The sequence below is a fragment of the Peromyscus eremicus genome, chromosome 2, assembly GCF_949786415.1.
Source record: "Peromyscus eremicus chromosome 2, PerEre_H2_v1, whole genome shotgun sequence".
Lineage (NCBI taxonomy): Eukaryota > Metazoa > Chordata > Mammalia > Rodentia > Cricetidae > Peromyscus > Peromyscus eremicus.
The window spans coordinates 120733011-120749697 of record NC_081417.1 but is presented as its reverse complement, the minus strand read 5'-3'; the positions used below and the strand labels follow the sequence as shown (position 1 = coordinate 120749697).

Genomic DNA, 16687 nt, shown 5'->3' with positions numbered 1-16687 from the left:
TCTGTCTTGCTTTTCAGTTTTAGTTTTATCTAGAAACAAAGTAAAATTTTTTGTACAGGAAGAAAGTCTTTAAGAAGACTTTTCTCCTCCACTAACTGCACCACAGTGAGACTACTTGTACTGAGGACATCTTGCTAGCTTTACTATACTTCGGCAAACAGAGGCAACTCCCTAACAAATGGTCGACTGTCCTGAATCCAAAAATCTGAATTCTAAAACTGACAGCTTTTTTGAGTGCTAAATATTATGTTCAAAACTTTTCTTATTTTGAATTTGGGATGTTCAACCAGTAAAGTTTATGTAAATATTCTAAAATCCAAAAGGCTCTGAAATTGGAAACACCATAGGTCCCAAGTATTTCAGACCAGGGCTATTCAACCTGGTTAGGGGCAGCTTTGTGTCTTCATAGGGTGCAGGGGAGCAGGAGCAGGAGAGCTATATTTACCAGAAGTCTGCCAGGCGCTCTTAGGATCCCTAAAGATGGCCTATGGAATGTGCAAACACACCACTGGAATAACATAGTTTGACTTTGGTCTAGTAATTATTTTTTGGATGAGAACATTGAAATTTTTTAACTGAAGGAATAAGAAGTGAAATAAGAGACAAAGGGTGGGGATGGACAGTGGAAGCGAAGCAAAGAAAGAGGACTGAGGGAGCTGAGGGTGCCTTGGCAGAGTCTACAGAGATCAAGGTCAGAGTTTCTCAACAGGACAGTGGAACTTGGGAACTTGGAGTGTGAAAAGCAGCAGGAAGGGGAACCAGTTGAGGAGAAGAGGTAGCTGAGGGCAGGAAGGGAGTAAGAGGTGGGTGAGCTTGTCTTACCCTTCGCTTAGTTTCTGTGTAGCCTGGCAGGGAGACATAATCCCCAGTCAGCCCACCTTGCTGCCTGGCAGGAAAGGGCATAGCATAGAAAAACACCTTTAGTGCAGTAAATACTTCACTCCCCTGCCAGGGGCTTTGATCTTCCCACTGCCCCCCTTCAGCAACGTGTACTTTGAGTATCTGGGAAGCACTTAGCCAACTGGCAGTGCTACATAAAATGTAAGCTATTGTTCCTTGGGAAGAGCAACAGTGCACTAGGATTTCCTCTCTGGGAGCAGTGGGGGGAGGGAGTAAAAAGGAAGAGGATTCACCAAACGGCCAGACAGTCCCCTTCCTTCCGCTACTGTCTTGCTCTACAGCAACAGACATGAATGACTGACTGCAAGAGAAGCAGTGAAGACACAGGGATGCAGCTGACTAGGAGAGCTAGTGGTGCTTAGCTGTGACAGGGAGAACAAAGGGCCAAAGGAGGCTCTGGATTTAAGAGCTATTTCCCTGGAGGAAAGGAGATGTCCCTTCATGTTCGACCTGCATATCTATAAAGAAAAAAATGTCTGTTGCCTAGAAGAAAAGAGCATTTCCTAGAGGCCCCTTTTCGTTTACTGATACTACTGAAGGATATACATTTCAATAATGCAATGAAAATTATTCAATCATAAGAAGAGAGACTGCTAAATTGTCTGAGTCACTGAACTGAGGGAACTGGAAAATTTAAATTCCATCTGAGTAGAAAGCAAGCAAGGCTGTTGAATTAAACATTCATCATTCCTTTTAACCCTAGCATTACTAGATCTAGTTTGTGAATGCTTTTTAAAATCACTAAAGCTAGATCTCATGCAGAAAATTCCAGGGGTCAAAATTCAGCATCAGAAATATGAAACACCACATTCTTATACCCCCACCTAAACTTTATAGCCAGATTAACTGAGTGCACAAAAGCTCAGTAATTGCCAAAGCTTGTTACAAGAGTTATGTGTCTGTGGATATACAGATGAAAGCCAGCAGTACCCCAGCTCCTTTGAAGAAATACCAATGGAAACCAGGGAAAGGTTTGGCTAATGAAATACCAAGCCTCTATCTATTTTTACCAGAAACATTTCTATGTTATTAATACCAAACTCCAAAACCAAAATCGTTCCTGTCACTGCCTGGGCTTTAAGGCTGGGCTAGCTGGAGTGCTGCCCGTCTGGATCAGGGCTGTTAGGAGAACAAAGGCTTATGCATGTGTAGGTGTGGCAAACACCTAAAGCCAGCATCACATGCACCTTTCCCTTTTATCCACGAATACTCATTTTTCCCTTGCGGGAGAAAGATGGGGACAGAATTTACTTAGAATTCAATATACTTTAAAAATTCTATATACTTTAGATCTAACTTAAAAGGAAAATAAAGCTGAAAATTATATAATTCCCTAAGAGTTATAAAAATTACTTTTTCAATGGAACTCTAATTTTTTCCTTTTAAGGGAAAACAGCTACCAACTTCTAAATAAAGCCCAGCTCATAAAGATCACATCTGTGTATTATTAGTCTAATAAATCCTAAAATATTTTAAAAGTATGATATAATTTATTAAAGGTAATTATAAAATTAGAATACCTTAGTTGATTCCATATGCAAATACTTACCTTGAATCCATCTTTCTTGTTTTTTTCCAAACCTGACCATTCTCCAGGCTGAAAATTCATTTTAAGAGACATGTAAGTGACTTGGTAAAAACAAAACCTACAGCTCCCAAATTTGGACTCTAAAGTAACAGCTTCCAAACAGGGCATTCCTCTTAGTTTACATAATAGAGGAGGAAAATCTCTTGGCTCTAATCACTCAGACAACACTATTACTCTGATAACAAAATTAGAGCAAAGCCAGAACCAACCCTTTTAATGTCTTCTATGCACTTGATGATGTAGCTCCTCTTGATTGCTTCCTTCACTGCGTAGGCATCGCTCAGGATTGTCAGGTGCTCCTCCAAGGCTTGCTGAATAAGGCTACTGGGCAAGGTTGGAAGGTGAGCCAGCTCCCAGAGAACGTCTAACACCTGCAATAGCACCGTTATGATGAGCCACCTCGTAAGCATGAAGACTGTTCTAAGCATTTGTAGCTACAGAAATCCATTTGATTTCCTGCCTTTCCAGAAGTGGCCTCAAATCGAGCTTCCCGGCCGATTCGTCCAATCAGACTCAACAGCTTCTGTCTTACCCTGTCACTCTCAGTCTCCCAGCTCTGCACAAGAGAACAGACAGGACACAGGGTGGGGGCCACGGTCAGGCTGGTGAAATTAGCAAAAACTTAAAATTTGAGCTAAGAATAAGGTAAGAAAAGTACATTTCAACACAGCTGTTGGGGGATGGGCTAGAGTTTCAATCTTACCTTTTGAATGAGAACAAACAAATGATTAAGCTGATCTGCATTAAACTTCACAGCTGCTGCAGCAATAATAGTATGGATGTTCTCAATTACCGTAGATGACTGTCCTGACTGGAAGAAAGGAGACATCGGGAGCAAGTTAAGTCCTGGGACTTGGCAAACCTAAGTCTTCTTCCTGACAGTCTATACAAGCGACACGTAACAAAAATGAATTAGACTCGAGTCTAATTGGCATTCACTTCCATGACAACTCTGGCAGGATTATGTAAAGCAACTATTACTAATGGTTATCAGCTGACTGCATTTCAACTCCCAGCAGTACTGGCTTTCACATGTAAAAAAGCACAAGAATCAAGATCTCTGACATTTATTTTAGGAAGAGAATAAAATATTTTCAACAAAAAACTTATATTGATTTATTTTGAACTGAATAAATTACAAGGTAAATACATTTTCAGTGTTTTCACAGATGGTGATCAGGGTTGAGAGTATTATCAGCCCCATTTTAAATGTCGATAACACACTCTTTGTTACTTCAACTAATATTTATTGACCCTATGGGCAGTAAGTCTCTGCACAGAGCTGTAGACCCTACTGTGGATGACTGGCACTCACTTTATAATCTCAGTCACAGGACAGTCATGCCTCACTATTTACCTTGTAAGGACAGAAACTTGAAAGGCAGAATAGTTGTAGATTCAGTTAACTTCCCCCATATCCACTATGCATATACAGTTTGTTCATCAAATGTAGTAGGAATATATGAATACACACACACATACACACACCCCAATCTTCAACCTCATGTGGGTTCAAAATATATACTCAGAAAACAACATTATGTGAGAGTACTCAACTAGGGACCTAGGACTGCTTTTCTTTAATCTCATCCCTAACTGCAGTCTGCTCTGTAATGCTGGGAAGCGAATCAGCTGATTGTATTCCCACAGTCCTCTGTCAGCTAGCTTCCTCTAATACTCTGTCAGTGAGTATTAGAGTACTGGAGTACTGGGAGAGGAGAAGGTAGAAAGAAGGAAGGGAGGGAGGAAGGGAAGGAGGGAAGGAGGAAGGAAGGGAGGAAGGAAGGTGTACTCTGGGTTCGGGCTCAGAGAATGAATGTCGGGCTGGTGAGGCAGCAGGGTTCTGACAGTACTAGTGGGAGTGGCCCTTCCCAGCTTCAGCACCTGTAGTGAAGGCACCTCCCAAAGCAGGTATCCCTCCTTGGACTTGATGCTCCGCTTTCTATCCATTCCTCCCACCATTCTTCCACCTTAGCAACACCATTTTTGTTATTGTTTGTTTTAAATTAAAAAACAAAACTGTTTATTTTATGGGTGTTTTGTCTGTAAGTATGCCTGTGTACCCTGTGCATACCTGCTTTGTAAACAATTCCCCAGGGTAAACTCCATGTGTCTAAAATGCCTAGCACAGTTTGTTTCTGACCAGATTTTGACTGACACTGATTAGGTGGACACAGTTAAGAAAAGCACCAGATTTCAGATTTCACTATGGTTTAGTAATTAGGTGAGCCACATACATATGCTGCACTGCTTGGTCTGAATGAGAGGAATGATTCATAGTCAGCAACAAACAAATGTCATTAAGCCACAGGAGTGGGTGAAACTGACTAGTGAAAGCTTTTGTGGTGAGGAAAGGGCAACAGATTAAGGCTTGAGAGGGGAAAAAGCAAAGTAGAAAAGAATAAATTAATGGGAAATTTCAGAAGGAATACAAGCTGTGCATGATAAAACACAGCTATAATCCCAGCACTCAGGAAACTCAGGCAGAGGGCTGTAATTTTAAGTCCAGCACCAACTCAACCCTTATATATATGCAATCTTAATCAACTGTAAACCAGATTAGATATAGGTCTTCGAGTTAAAATCAGATGAGGTCCCATTTCCCAGCCTCCTCACCACCCTACCTCCTTTCCTATGGTACAAACTTATCAGAAAAAGGCAAAAATAATTCTGTCCAACTTACTTGTATCTTCCAAATTTTAGTGAGTTCATCTAATGACAATTTACTGCCCAAGAGTTCAATAATTCCCTTTATGCGGTCACAGTATTGTGCTTGGTCTATGTTGCCTAATGGAGGAAACATCAGAGGGGAAACCAAATATAGTGACTAATGGTTCTATTAACTCAAAGCAATAATAACTTCATAAGATTATTTAAAGGCTAATAAAAAGAAACAAAATTTTTGCACCTTTTAAAAATAAAAACCATCTACATGTCAAGTAATTTTTTTTTTTCAAAAGCAACTTACCTTCCAGTGCAATTGACAGAACTGAGTTTTCAACTAGCCAGTCCAGCAATCGGTCTGTATCTATAGCATTCTTCACAGACTTGGACAGGGTACTGTCTTCTATTAGTTTCGTTACCTAAAATGACAGCATTTGCACAACTGAATCAAACACACATAATCAAAATCTCCTCTCATACTGTACATCATTTTTACAGACATATCTAGTGCAGTTTGATAGTTAAACAGAATACTTCAAAACCAATGTACTTCTTCAACACTAACAGACTCCTAATGGTAACGACTCTTTAAAAGGCACATACAATCATTCTCAGCTCTTCACACCCCTTAGACCACCCATGACTGGCTTGCTGATGAGGCTCTAACCCAAACTGCAAGCACAACTGCCCTCCACATTTTATAACTGAGAAGAAAGAGGCAGCAGTCCCTCTCTGGAGATGGACACTTCTGGTTACTCAGCTTGTAAACTGTCCATGCTGTGACCTCTACTACAGGACAGATGGACTGGTCAATTGTACTTGTTCACACGTTCTTTCCCCAAGTTCATGGTCTGATTATTCAACTCTTTACATATGTGAAATAGCTCAGTCTTCTTTCAGGAAATTCTTCTTTTGACTTAAAAGGGTCCAAGATGAGCTGATTTGACTTAGAGGCCAAAATCCCAAAACTAAAGGAAAACTAACGGGTATCATGGCCGAACGGTACTGGCTTAACCTGCCAGTCACTGAACCCAATCACACTGTGCAGATCTAAAGTGAACTTTAGGAAGCTGAGGAAAAGTATTTTCACATTTTGTCTAGACTCAAACTAGTGTCAGTCACTTCGTTTTTGTCCTAACATCAGCTAGAAGATAAAGTTATATCTGAAATAAAAAGAATTGTTCCTTAGTAAATGTCTAAGGATGATACTGTAGGAAATTTCACAAAGCTTTTCAGAGAGCAAATCTTGAAACTACAAATATAACCTTACTAACAGACAATTCCCATACAGTACCATTGTTATCTCTGTCTTACATGGTCAAGAGAAACTATTCTTTCTCCACCCACCTTTCTATTACTAGCCACATCTGAGTGAAGTCTCCTGAAACAAGTACACACTTACCTCTTTGAGGGAGTTCATTTTAGCACTGAAATGTGGTGACTTCAGCATGCGCAGCAGGATGTCAAGGCGAAGGTCATCCACAATCGTCACCAGATCCGGTTGGAAACGCATGCAAAGTAACTTAATGGCAGATAAGAGCTCAGGGATGCTAACCAATCTCTTTCATTTAATAAAAACAGAAAGACAAACAAACAAAGAAACAAAAACTGTAAAACATCCTGATATTAATTCTCATAATACACACAGTATAGGGTAACAGTGGCCAGGGGACAGCTCGTATTTTACATGACCAATTAACTACATTTGCTTCTAAGCAAAAGTTAAGCTCATTGGTGAGGAGCAAGGAAAAGGTAATTGTTATAGAAGGGATTCAAGGTAGGAAAGTCTTCCTCAGTGTTAAAACTGCTCTAAACTACTTCAGATACACTGAAAATTCAGTATTATTCCAATCTATTCTGATTATAACACCATCAAAATCATGTTTAAAAAAACTCTGAATGGTATCACTCACTCATGAGAATACCATATTTGTTCTATTTACTGAGATAACACTCTGCTCAGTTGTTTTGAAAATAGCTTTTTGGGGATGGGGTCAGGGAACTTCAAGTTAATTTGATGTGGACAGCATGTCATCAGAATCCAGAAAGCAATGGCACGGGAACTTGCCAAGACTTGGCTTGGCTAGCATGGACTAACCAGCATAGGCTCTATTACCTTGTCTTTGAGGTCCTTCTCCTCCACACTCCGAACATCCTGAATTGTGGTAAGGATGACTGGGTCTAGCATAGGCTGTAAACAGAAAACACTAGTTAAAAAGAACTCCTGGATTTGCGCTCGAGCAGCTACTTCCTTACCTGTCATTCACAAAGGACAGGGCACAGTGACAGGTATGACTTCTAGTCACCAGTCTCACCACTAACTAACTGACCATCCCAAGTGCCCTCAACTGTTTCTTCAATGTAACAGGAGCCAGTTCCTCTCACTACATCTTCTAAGAGCTATCTGAAGAACAATGCAAGATACATGGACTGCCCTTTTAAAACAGTAATAGGTATAGCTACCTTTGTGTTTGTTTGTTTGAGACAAGATCTCACTATGCAGATAGACCTGGCTGACCTGGAACTAGTCTGGTTTCTAACTTAAAAATCTGCCTGTCTCTGACTCCCAGGCCTGGTATGACTGCTTTTATAACAAAATAAATTTTTTATATCTGACTTTTAAAAATGGATACAAATAAGCACAGAATATGCAAAACATGCTACATACAGACTAATTTTGTTATGAATGAGATACATGACACACTGCTCCAGAATAGGAACACAATCATGTATTTAACTCTAAATTGTTTTATGAGAAACAGTAAACTATTAACCAGAGGTAAATTGACCCTTCCAATGAAATAAGACAATTAAAAAAAAATAAGGTAAGAAAAGTAGTATTTGGCTGTCAGAGGCAAGAATACATGGCCAGTGCATGAAAATGACATCAGACAATAATCCAGATAGACTTTCTTCCTTCCCACAGATGCCAACAGTACAGGGAGGCTGTGGGCTGTGAGTCAGGGCTCTTGTCAGCCTGTGCCAGGCCACTCTGAGATAGGTGCTGCTACTGTCACCGTTCTACACGAGGGGGGACAGAGCAGAGTCTTCGAAAGTCACACAGAGGAGCAAGTAATGGAGACAATCTATGCCAGCTAATGTACCATGGAGTGTGTGCAGATGACTGACTTTAGGTCTAAACAGCAGAACTAAAGATGACAGTAGCTGTATCTTCCAGTTCTCACTTTTTTCTGAGTGTACTCTGCTTATATATGTGTGTGTATGTACACACAATCTACAACTTCTCAAGAACTCAACTAATTAGCATTTAGAGTATTTATGCTGAATTTTCTTCCATGGAATACATACATTTAAAATCTAGCCCTGAGTTTGATTCATTAAGTTAATTAAATTATTATTAATTATAATTAACAATCGTTTCAAAAACTCAAATTAATTTGTTTTGTGTGTCTTAGTGTTTCAGCTACTAAGTTACCGAGTAGAGCTGGAATGCAGCTCAGTTGGTAGAGTGCCTGCCAAGGAAGCATGAAGCCCTGGGGCTGAGTCCAGCACTGAATAAACTTGATGTGCTGTTACATACCTGCGATCCTATCACTCAGGAGGTGGAAGCAGGAAGATGAGGAGTTCAAGGTCATTCTTGACTACATGATAAGTTTGAGGCTAGCCTGTACTACATGAGACTTCATCTCAAAAATTAAAGGATAGCAAAAAACTTTATATCAATATGCTTAATAAACTGATAACATTAGACATTTCTAAAGAACTTAATATACAGAATTAAGAAAATATCTAAATACTACCTTGTTTCCTTAAGAATTTTTACATACTACTTTGATGTTTAAAGAAAGCACTTAACATTTAGAAATGCCCAGCACTCGGGAGGCAGAGCCAGGCGGATCTCTGTGAGTTCGAGGCCAGCCTGGACTACCAAGTGAGTTCCAGGAAAGGCGCAAAGCTACACAGAGAAACCCTGTCTCAAAAAACAAAAAAACAAACAAACAAAAAAAAACATTTAGAAATGGTACAAATTTCTCACACATGCTAAAAAAAAAATGGTATCACTCCGGTTAAACTGTCCCCAACAAAACGGTATACTTGCAAAAAGGAACAGGGTACCCAAGGGGCACTATGCTTGATATGATTTCAACAATCTATGTAAGCTTTCACAGACTGACTTACAAATAAAATTAAAAATGGAAGTATTCTGATAAGACATTGTTTGATAACTTATTAACTGAAACAGAGAAACCAGAAGTGTAACAGGCCTTCAGCATTTAGAAAACTGAATATTCAAGAGACAAGAATGGTGTGCCAATGAGTGCTGGGCTTGCTGTACAATTATAAGGATCTGAGTTCAGATCTTCAGGACCCCCACCCCTCTTTAAAGTGGCAGTGTATGCCTGCAATCCCAATGCCCAGAGACAGAAAGATCCTGGAGCTCACTGGCCAGCTAGAAAGCCAGTCAGTGAGCTCCAGGTTCTGTGAGTGACCCTGTCTCTAGTTAACAAACAAACAAACAAACAAACAAACAGAGGTAGAGAGCAGGAGGAAGAAAGCTGGTATTGACTCCTTGGCCTCCACGGCAGTGTTAGTACACCTACAGGCACACACACAAAGATGGCAGTGTTAGTACACCTACAGGCACACACACAAAGATGGCAGTGTTAGTATACCTACAGGCACACACACAAAGATGGCAGTGTTAGTACACCTACAGGCACACACACAAAGATGGCAGTGTTAGTACACCTACAGGCACACACACAAAGATGGCAGTGTTTGCACATCTACACGCACACACACAAAGATGGCGGTGTTTGTACACCTAAAGGCACACACACAAAGATGGCGGTGTTTGTACACCTACACGCACACACACAAAGATGGCAGTGTTTGTACACCTAAAGGCACACACACAAAGATGGCAGTGTTTGTACACCTAAAGGCACACACACAAAGATGGCAGTGTTTGTACACCTACACGCACACACACAAAGATGGCAGTGTTTGTACACCTACACGCACACACACAGAACTGAACACTCACAGCTTTGACTACTTTAGACTTGATGACTTATACTTCTCAAAGGAAGGAAGTCAGACATGACAGGCTGCCAAGCTACTATTCAGAAGAGAGAGACTAGGCAGTAAGCATGCCCAGTTGATGGTCCAAACTGATCAAGTAGAACCCATGGCAACAAGCCCTGAAAGAATTCTGTGAAGAAGACAGGGATACACAATTCTTCTTTATAGAAAAGATAAACAACAATACCAAGAAATACTATTTGATAAAAATCAATCTTTTAAAAAAGCCCCAATGTTAGAGGGCTCCCTATACTTAGAAAACTGTTACTTTTCTAACAGTATTTTCACTAAAAGTGCAGCCATTTTGAAAACCAGAAGTTATTCTATATTAAGCACCATTCTGAAGAACCTCGTAATAACAAAGCTAGTACTTGTCACGTCTTGGGCAGCGATATAAAATGGTTTACTCCTACCTGTACCACGGAGGAGTTGAGGTACTCTGCACACACCCCTAAGGGTTGCACCAGCGCTGAGACGGCCTGTGGGAAGACAGTGAAGACCAGAGTGCAATGTGAGGGAGCGTTTTACCTTTTACAATTAAGCAAATCCTTCTCATACAGCTGAGAAAAACGTAAATGGTGACTTGGTCACGTCATCAAGTAATGATTAGATAAACTAAGTTTCTGGACAGAAAGACAACACACTTAGATTAACATAGACATCTAAATTAGAATGTCAACAAAACTACCCTGAAGCACTGAGTGAAATGATTCTAAAGTTTATAATGATGAAAACTGAAACATTTTATTTTGAAAAGAAGAGAATATTTGAGGAGGAAGTAAAATATCCTCTAAGCCCCCACCCCCAAAAAGTTAAAGCTTATCTGAGGGGAAAAAAAGTTAGTAAAATACATAAAGAAAGCCCAAATAAATGAGGAGACATTGTGTTCCTGAGTGGGAAACATCAATTATAAAAATGTCAATTCTCTGTTCACTGACCTACATTTTAATGCTATTCCAAACATGGCCTCAGTGACTTTTTTCCTGACATTCTGATTATAAACAAGTGTGAAAACTATCAAGATAAGACAGATTTTAGAGAACAGTGACAGCGGGCACTGTAGTAGGCCAGTAATTAAAGAGGCTGCATCAGCAGTGAATGAAGGCAAGAGGTGTCCAGGAACAAAGCACACTCACGGGCCTTGAAGATAAGACAAAACCAGAAACACCAATGGTAATGAAGCAAGAGTTAGTCAGAGGAGCTTGTTTAACTGGTCATTTATTGGAAAGAAAAGTACTGGATCCTTGTCATACAATATATAAAAATAAACTGAGTAAACCAAGAGCCAAGTTTTAAAAATTATAAAAGCATAAAAAAATTATAACCTTGAAGTGGGAGAATGTTCCCTAAGCAAGTCTGAAAAACTTTGAAGCCGTTAAGGAAAAGTATGATTATGCAGAATTTTGTAATTTCTGACATCACGAATACAAATAAGGCTGGCAAGGAGGCTTGGAGGTAGAGGTCCCGGCGGCCAAAGCTGACAACCTGAGTCTAATCCTCCAGACCCACATGGTGGAAGGAAAGAACAATTATCAAGCTCTCTTCTGACCTCCACACACGTGCCACACACCCTCCCATACAGATTCATGTACATTCACACAAAATTAGTTCACTATTAAAAGAATTCCTAAAAGTTAAAGATGACTATTTGAGATCTAAAAAGTCAATTTACAGATGAAATGCAAATAGACAATAATCATACAGAGAAATGCTCTAGTTCACACAATAACAGAGTACTGCAAACTAAATAGCAAAATACCATTTTTGTTAATTATATTAGAAAACCAGAGATTAAAAAATATTTAGCATTATCAGTCATACTGTAAAATGGGTTTGTATGAGTATAGACTGGTGGTATAGCTTTTTGGAAGGAGATTTAGCAGTCAACTGCAATTCTAAAATGTATAGTCATTAAGAATTGATCCTTTACAAACATGTGTACATGAAGACACACATATAAAGAACATTTTCTGTAGCAGTAAAAACTAACAAACAATCTAACAACATTACCAAGCAAGTGCAACACGGTTCAGTCTTTGTACAAGTAACCTGGGGTCACTGAGAACATGAATGGTCTCTAATATGACAGTGAAAATGTCCTACTGTGTACAGCCTGACAACAACTTGTCTTAGAGAAAGGGAGAGGAAGGAGAAGGGAGAGTGGGACAGGAACATAGGGCGTAGATGGATATATAGGATAGACCAGTTTCATTTTCCAGTGCAGGTGTTTTTTAACTGGTGGGAATGTGATTCTTTTCCCAGTATTTTTCAAGTTAAAAAAATATGACTTAAACAGTCTTATCATATGGCCTAAATTTATTCTGGGACACAGTCACCTTAATTGGTCAGAAATCAGGCACTTATCAAGAAACTTTAATTATACTTATTTTGAAAATGAGAGCCGAGTGTACTATCTCCTCAATGTACAGCCCCTTCCCCCACAATCACTGCTGCCAGTAAGAGTATTTTCGAAAATGATCTGACCTAAGGGAAGATTTGGGTAGTTTTTAACTCCAAACATTTAATATCAATAGAGAATAAGCCTTCAATCCTGTGTGTGTGTACCCTTCTCCAATGTTTATCCAGGTAGGGTAGAAATTTGGGGGTGTTCTTTGTTATTAAAGGCTAGAGAATTCTTGACCTTTTTCAACACTCTTGAGAAACGAAGTTAATTTCTAACATCACCCAATGCCTACACAGCCAGTTTGTGAGAAACAAATACGTTAGACAAAACTTTTTCTCAGGGCATTTTTCTTTCTTTTCTTGTTCAAATCACTATTATCTTTCATGTCAAAAAGCCATTTTCAACATACTTCATATACTTAACAGGGATCAAATGATAATCAACGGCCTAAGCAACTCTTAAGATAGGGAGACGAGGCTTCCCAGCTTGTGGCAGCAGCAAGGTCAGTCTATTACCACACCATCAGTTTCTCTTCCTGATTAACATTTTGCCTTCTTCCAAAGAGGGACCAGGGAAGCTGATTAGTCATTGTCCCACAGGAACTGCCCAATTTTTCACACGTAGGGATGGTGTTTCAGCACATCACTTCTGCATAGAGCCGATTGCGGTGAGCAGCATGTCCCAGTGATCTGCCTGTCTGCCTCCCAGTGCTGTTATTACAAGCATGTACATCGTGCCTGGCTTTTTATGTGGGTGCTGGGATCGAACTCAGGTTCTTAAGCTTGCACAAGAGCTGTACGAACGACAGCTTCTCCCCAGCCTGATTAACTTTAATATTTAACTCGCTGCATTCAGACCACGTCTCCTAGCTGTATACCAACTCAAATAAAGTGTACCTGCACACAGAGCACAGCGAGTGGTTTAACTCACCCCAAGTTCTATATCCTCTGAATGGAGTTTGGCTTGGATTGCTGCAAATCCACCCAATTCTCCAAACTGAAAAGAAAACAGGCATGAATATATTTAGAAAAGCTCCACAGCAATAATTTAAGCCAAGAATTAAGGCTAATATTTTACTTTACTACTATGCTCTGTGAGATTGCTCTTGGAACACTAGGAATGCAGTTCTAATGCTCCTAAGGTATACTGTAAGGAGATGTGCTAACCCAAAACTTGATATCACATACACAAACAGAGAAGGAACCATACAACATTCCTCCTCAGTGAAACATTCTTATTTGTGGTGGTTTGAATGAAAACTATCCCCCATAAGCTCATACATTTAAATACTTGGTCCCCAGCTGGTGGCACTGTTTGAAGAGGCCATGAAACCTTGAGAAGTGCAGCCTTGCTAGAGAAAGTATATCATTGGAAGCAGGCTTTGAGGGTTTACAGTCTCATCCCACTTCCTGTTCTTACTCACTGGCTCCTGTGTATACCCAGGATGTGATCAGCCAGCTTCCCACTTCTGCCTCCTGCCGCCATGTCTTCCCAGCCTCATGGACTCTGCCCTCAACTGTGACCCACCCAAAATTAACTCTTCTCTACACTGCTCTGGGTCATGGTATTTCATCACAGCAACAGAAAAATAATTAATACATGTTTAAAATACCCAACTACCAGAAATCACACTAGAAAATGGGAATAGTACTCAAAAACAAAGTAATAATAAAAGTGTATACCTTATTTACCAAGTCCACAACCCATCCATGAGGCTCCTGTGAGAAAATAAAGTCAAAATTAATATGGTAATATAAGTTTCCTCATTATTAATCTTCGCATTTTTTATTTCCTAAATAGGAAATCTGAAGAAAAAGCATTAAAATTTGGAATATATTTCAAAAGTCTTTCCCAAATGTTTCTTAATATAAGTCTTTGACATTATCGTATACAATTTTTGAAGCATATAAATTTAGATTTTTCAAAGTCTCTGACATATCTAGACCTTCATGGGATTGTCACATGAGGAACATTCATGCATTTGGGAGAAGCTGGTATTGTTAAGTTCTCCAGGAATAGAATAACTCAAGTTAAATTCTCTAAGAAAGTTATATTTTATTTATTGTGGTTTTCCAAAACAGGGTCTCAGGTAGCTCAGACTGTCCTTGAATTTGCTAGGCAACTGAGACTAGCTTTGAATCCCTTACTCTCCTGCTTCTACCTCCCGAGTGTTGGGAATGTCAAGAGTACATCACCACACATGGCTGAAAATTCTATTTTAGAAATTAAAATTATCACCTAAAAGGTAGACATCTAGAATCCCGAGATTAAAGTTCAGTCCCAGTTTTATCACTAACACCCTTAAACAAGCTCTTTCCTCACTCTCCCTTCTCCTCGCTTTTCTTTTTCTAGGCACTTGGGTCTTAGGTTTAGACAGGAAGGGATGTCACACCCACTTGACAGAGCTCATATTTCAGCAGTTAAAAACCAGAAAATCACCACATACACAAGCAATTCAAATTATGATAACCCATCCTATAAAACAAAAGGCAAAAGGTCCTTTAAAGACTAGAAGGAGGTTTGTCTATGAGGAGTGGAGCTCCTGAAAGACTGTATGACACAACAAAGGATAATCCGTGCAGAAACAGCCAAGCCTATTTGGAGAAGGCAGAAGAGTCCACTGTGTGAAACACTACGAGAAAGCTCTCCCAGGCTGCATGTGCCGAGTTGTGGAGAACGGCCCGGGTGACAGGGGGCTGTGGAGAACAGCCCGGGGGAAAGGGCATACAAAAGTAAAGGCCAGGGCAGCAACCAAGTGTTTCAAGAAAGGGTGGTGTGGGTGTTACAGTCTAGGACAGTCACTTGCAGTTCTGCAGAGAATGCAACGGCATGAAAGAATGTAAGATTGGGAAGCATCCAGACAACCAGTCAGAAGACTAACTAGGACAGGGGGTGTGTGGAGCAGAACGGCTGCAGAAAGACAAGAGTGGTCACTGGAGGCATGACTGGGTTTAAATCAAAGAATCCGTTTACGGTCTGAACACAAGGACTAAGAAGACAGGATGGTTTTGATAACTCTGGTTTAGCTTGAGCACTGAGATAGACAGTGATGTTACTTACTCAGAGGTAAAGAAGAGGCTGGGCAGGCACCAGCAAGACCTCTGTAGGCATGTGACTCTTGAGAACTGTGTGACAACTAAGAGGAGGTGGCTAACGCCTTACTCAGGTGTGCTCCAAGAAGAGTTTGAGCCACAAAGATGAACTGAAGTTATCATCACTAAGGTGACATTTGTAGCAGCAAGAAGAGGACATTCTTTACAGAAAGTATAGCAGCAAGAGAGGAAGGCCTGGATCAAAGCTGGGTAGCAGTGAGGGACCCAATAATGTGGTAAGTAATCCCTGAAATCCCAACTGTTGGGAAGAGGCACAAAGGTCAGGAGCACGAGGCCAGTCTAGGCTATAGGAGACCCTGTCTCAAAAACAAAACAAACAAAATACACATATATACCGAAGTTAAAGATTTAATCAGCATGTTAAATAGAAAACTAAATACAAATAGAAAAAAAGGAAACTGAACTATAGATACAAGAAAAAAATCACAAATAAAGCACAAAGAGACACAACAATGGAGAAGATGAAGTGACATGGAAGACAGAATGAGACAGTCTAACGTGTCTAATCCAAGTTCCACAAGAAAAAAGACTGATAGAAAAAAAGTAATTCACTAAAAGATAATGGCTGAAAAGTGCCAGAACTGATACAAAATATTAAGCACAAGAGGGCATTCAAGGACTCAGTTGGTAAGGGGCTTGCTATCTCAACAACATGGAGATCAACCATGACATCAACCTCTGGCCTACATACACACATGTGCACAAAGACCTGCTTGTGTGCAAATCCACATGAACAAATGTACCACATACCTAATCCCTATCCACACACACCTCCCCTCGTCTGTGTGCATGCACACAAGGTATTAACCAAAAGGAACAGTAAGAATATTGTTTGTTTGTAGACAGGGTTTCTCTGTGCAACCCTGGCTGTCCTGGAACTGGATCTGTAGACCAGGCTGGCCTTGAACTCACACACATCTGCCTGTCTCTGCCTCTCTAGTTCTGGGATTAAAGGCGTGTACCACAACTGCC

The 16687-nt window shown here is 40.1% G+C and overlaps 1 protein-coding gene across 1 annotated transcript in view; it reads right to left on the bottom strand.

Moving 5' to 3' along the window:
* Usp24 (ubiquitin specific peptidase 24) overlaps window positions 1–16687 on the bottom strand; it is a 139988-nt gene that overhangs the window by 83611 nt on the left and 39690 nt on the right. The window contains exons 6-16 of the mRNA XM_059254608.1: window positions 14285–14320; window positions 13533–13598; window positions 10612–10677; window positions 7269–7343; window positions 6555–6713; window positions 5457–5571; window positions 5172–5275; window positions 3192–3299; window positions 2949–3044; window positions 2698–2859; window positions 2450–2497 (exon numbers count right to left, since the gene is read on the bottom strand). Of these exons, the coding sequence (XP_059110591.1) occupies window positions 2450–2497; window positions 2698–2859; window positions 2949–3044; window positions 3192–3299; window positions 5172–5275; window positions 5457–5571; window positions 6555–6713; window positions 7269–7343; window positions 10612–10677; window positions 13533–13598; window positions 14285–14320 (1035 nt within the window). The remainder of the gene's footprint in view (window positions 1–2449; window positions 2498–2697; window positions 2860–2948; window positions 3045–3191; window positions 3300–5171; window positions 5276–5456; window positions 5572–6554; window positions 6714–7268; window positions 7344–10611; window positions 10678–13532; window positions 13599–14284; window positions 14321–16687) is intronic.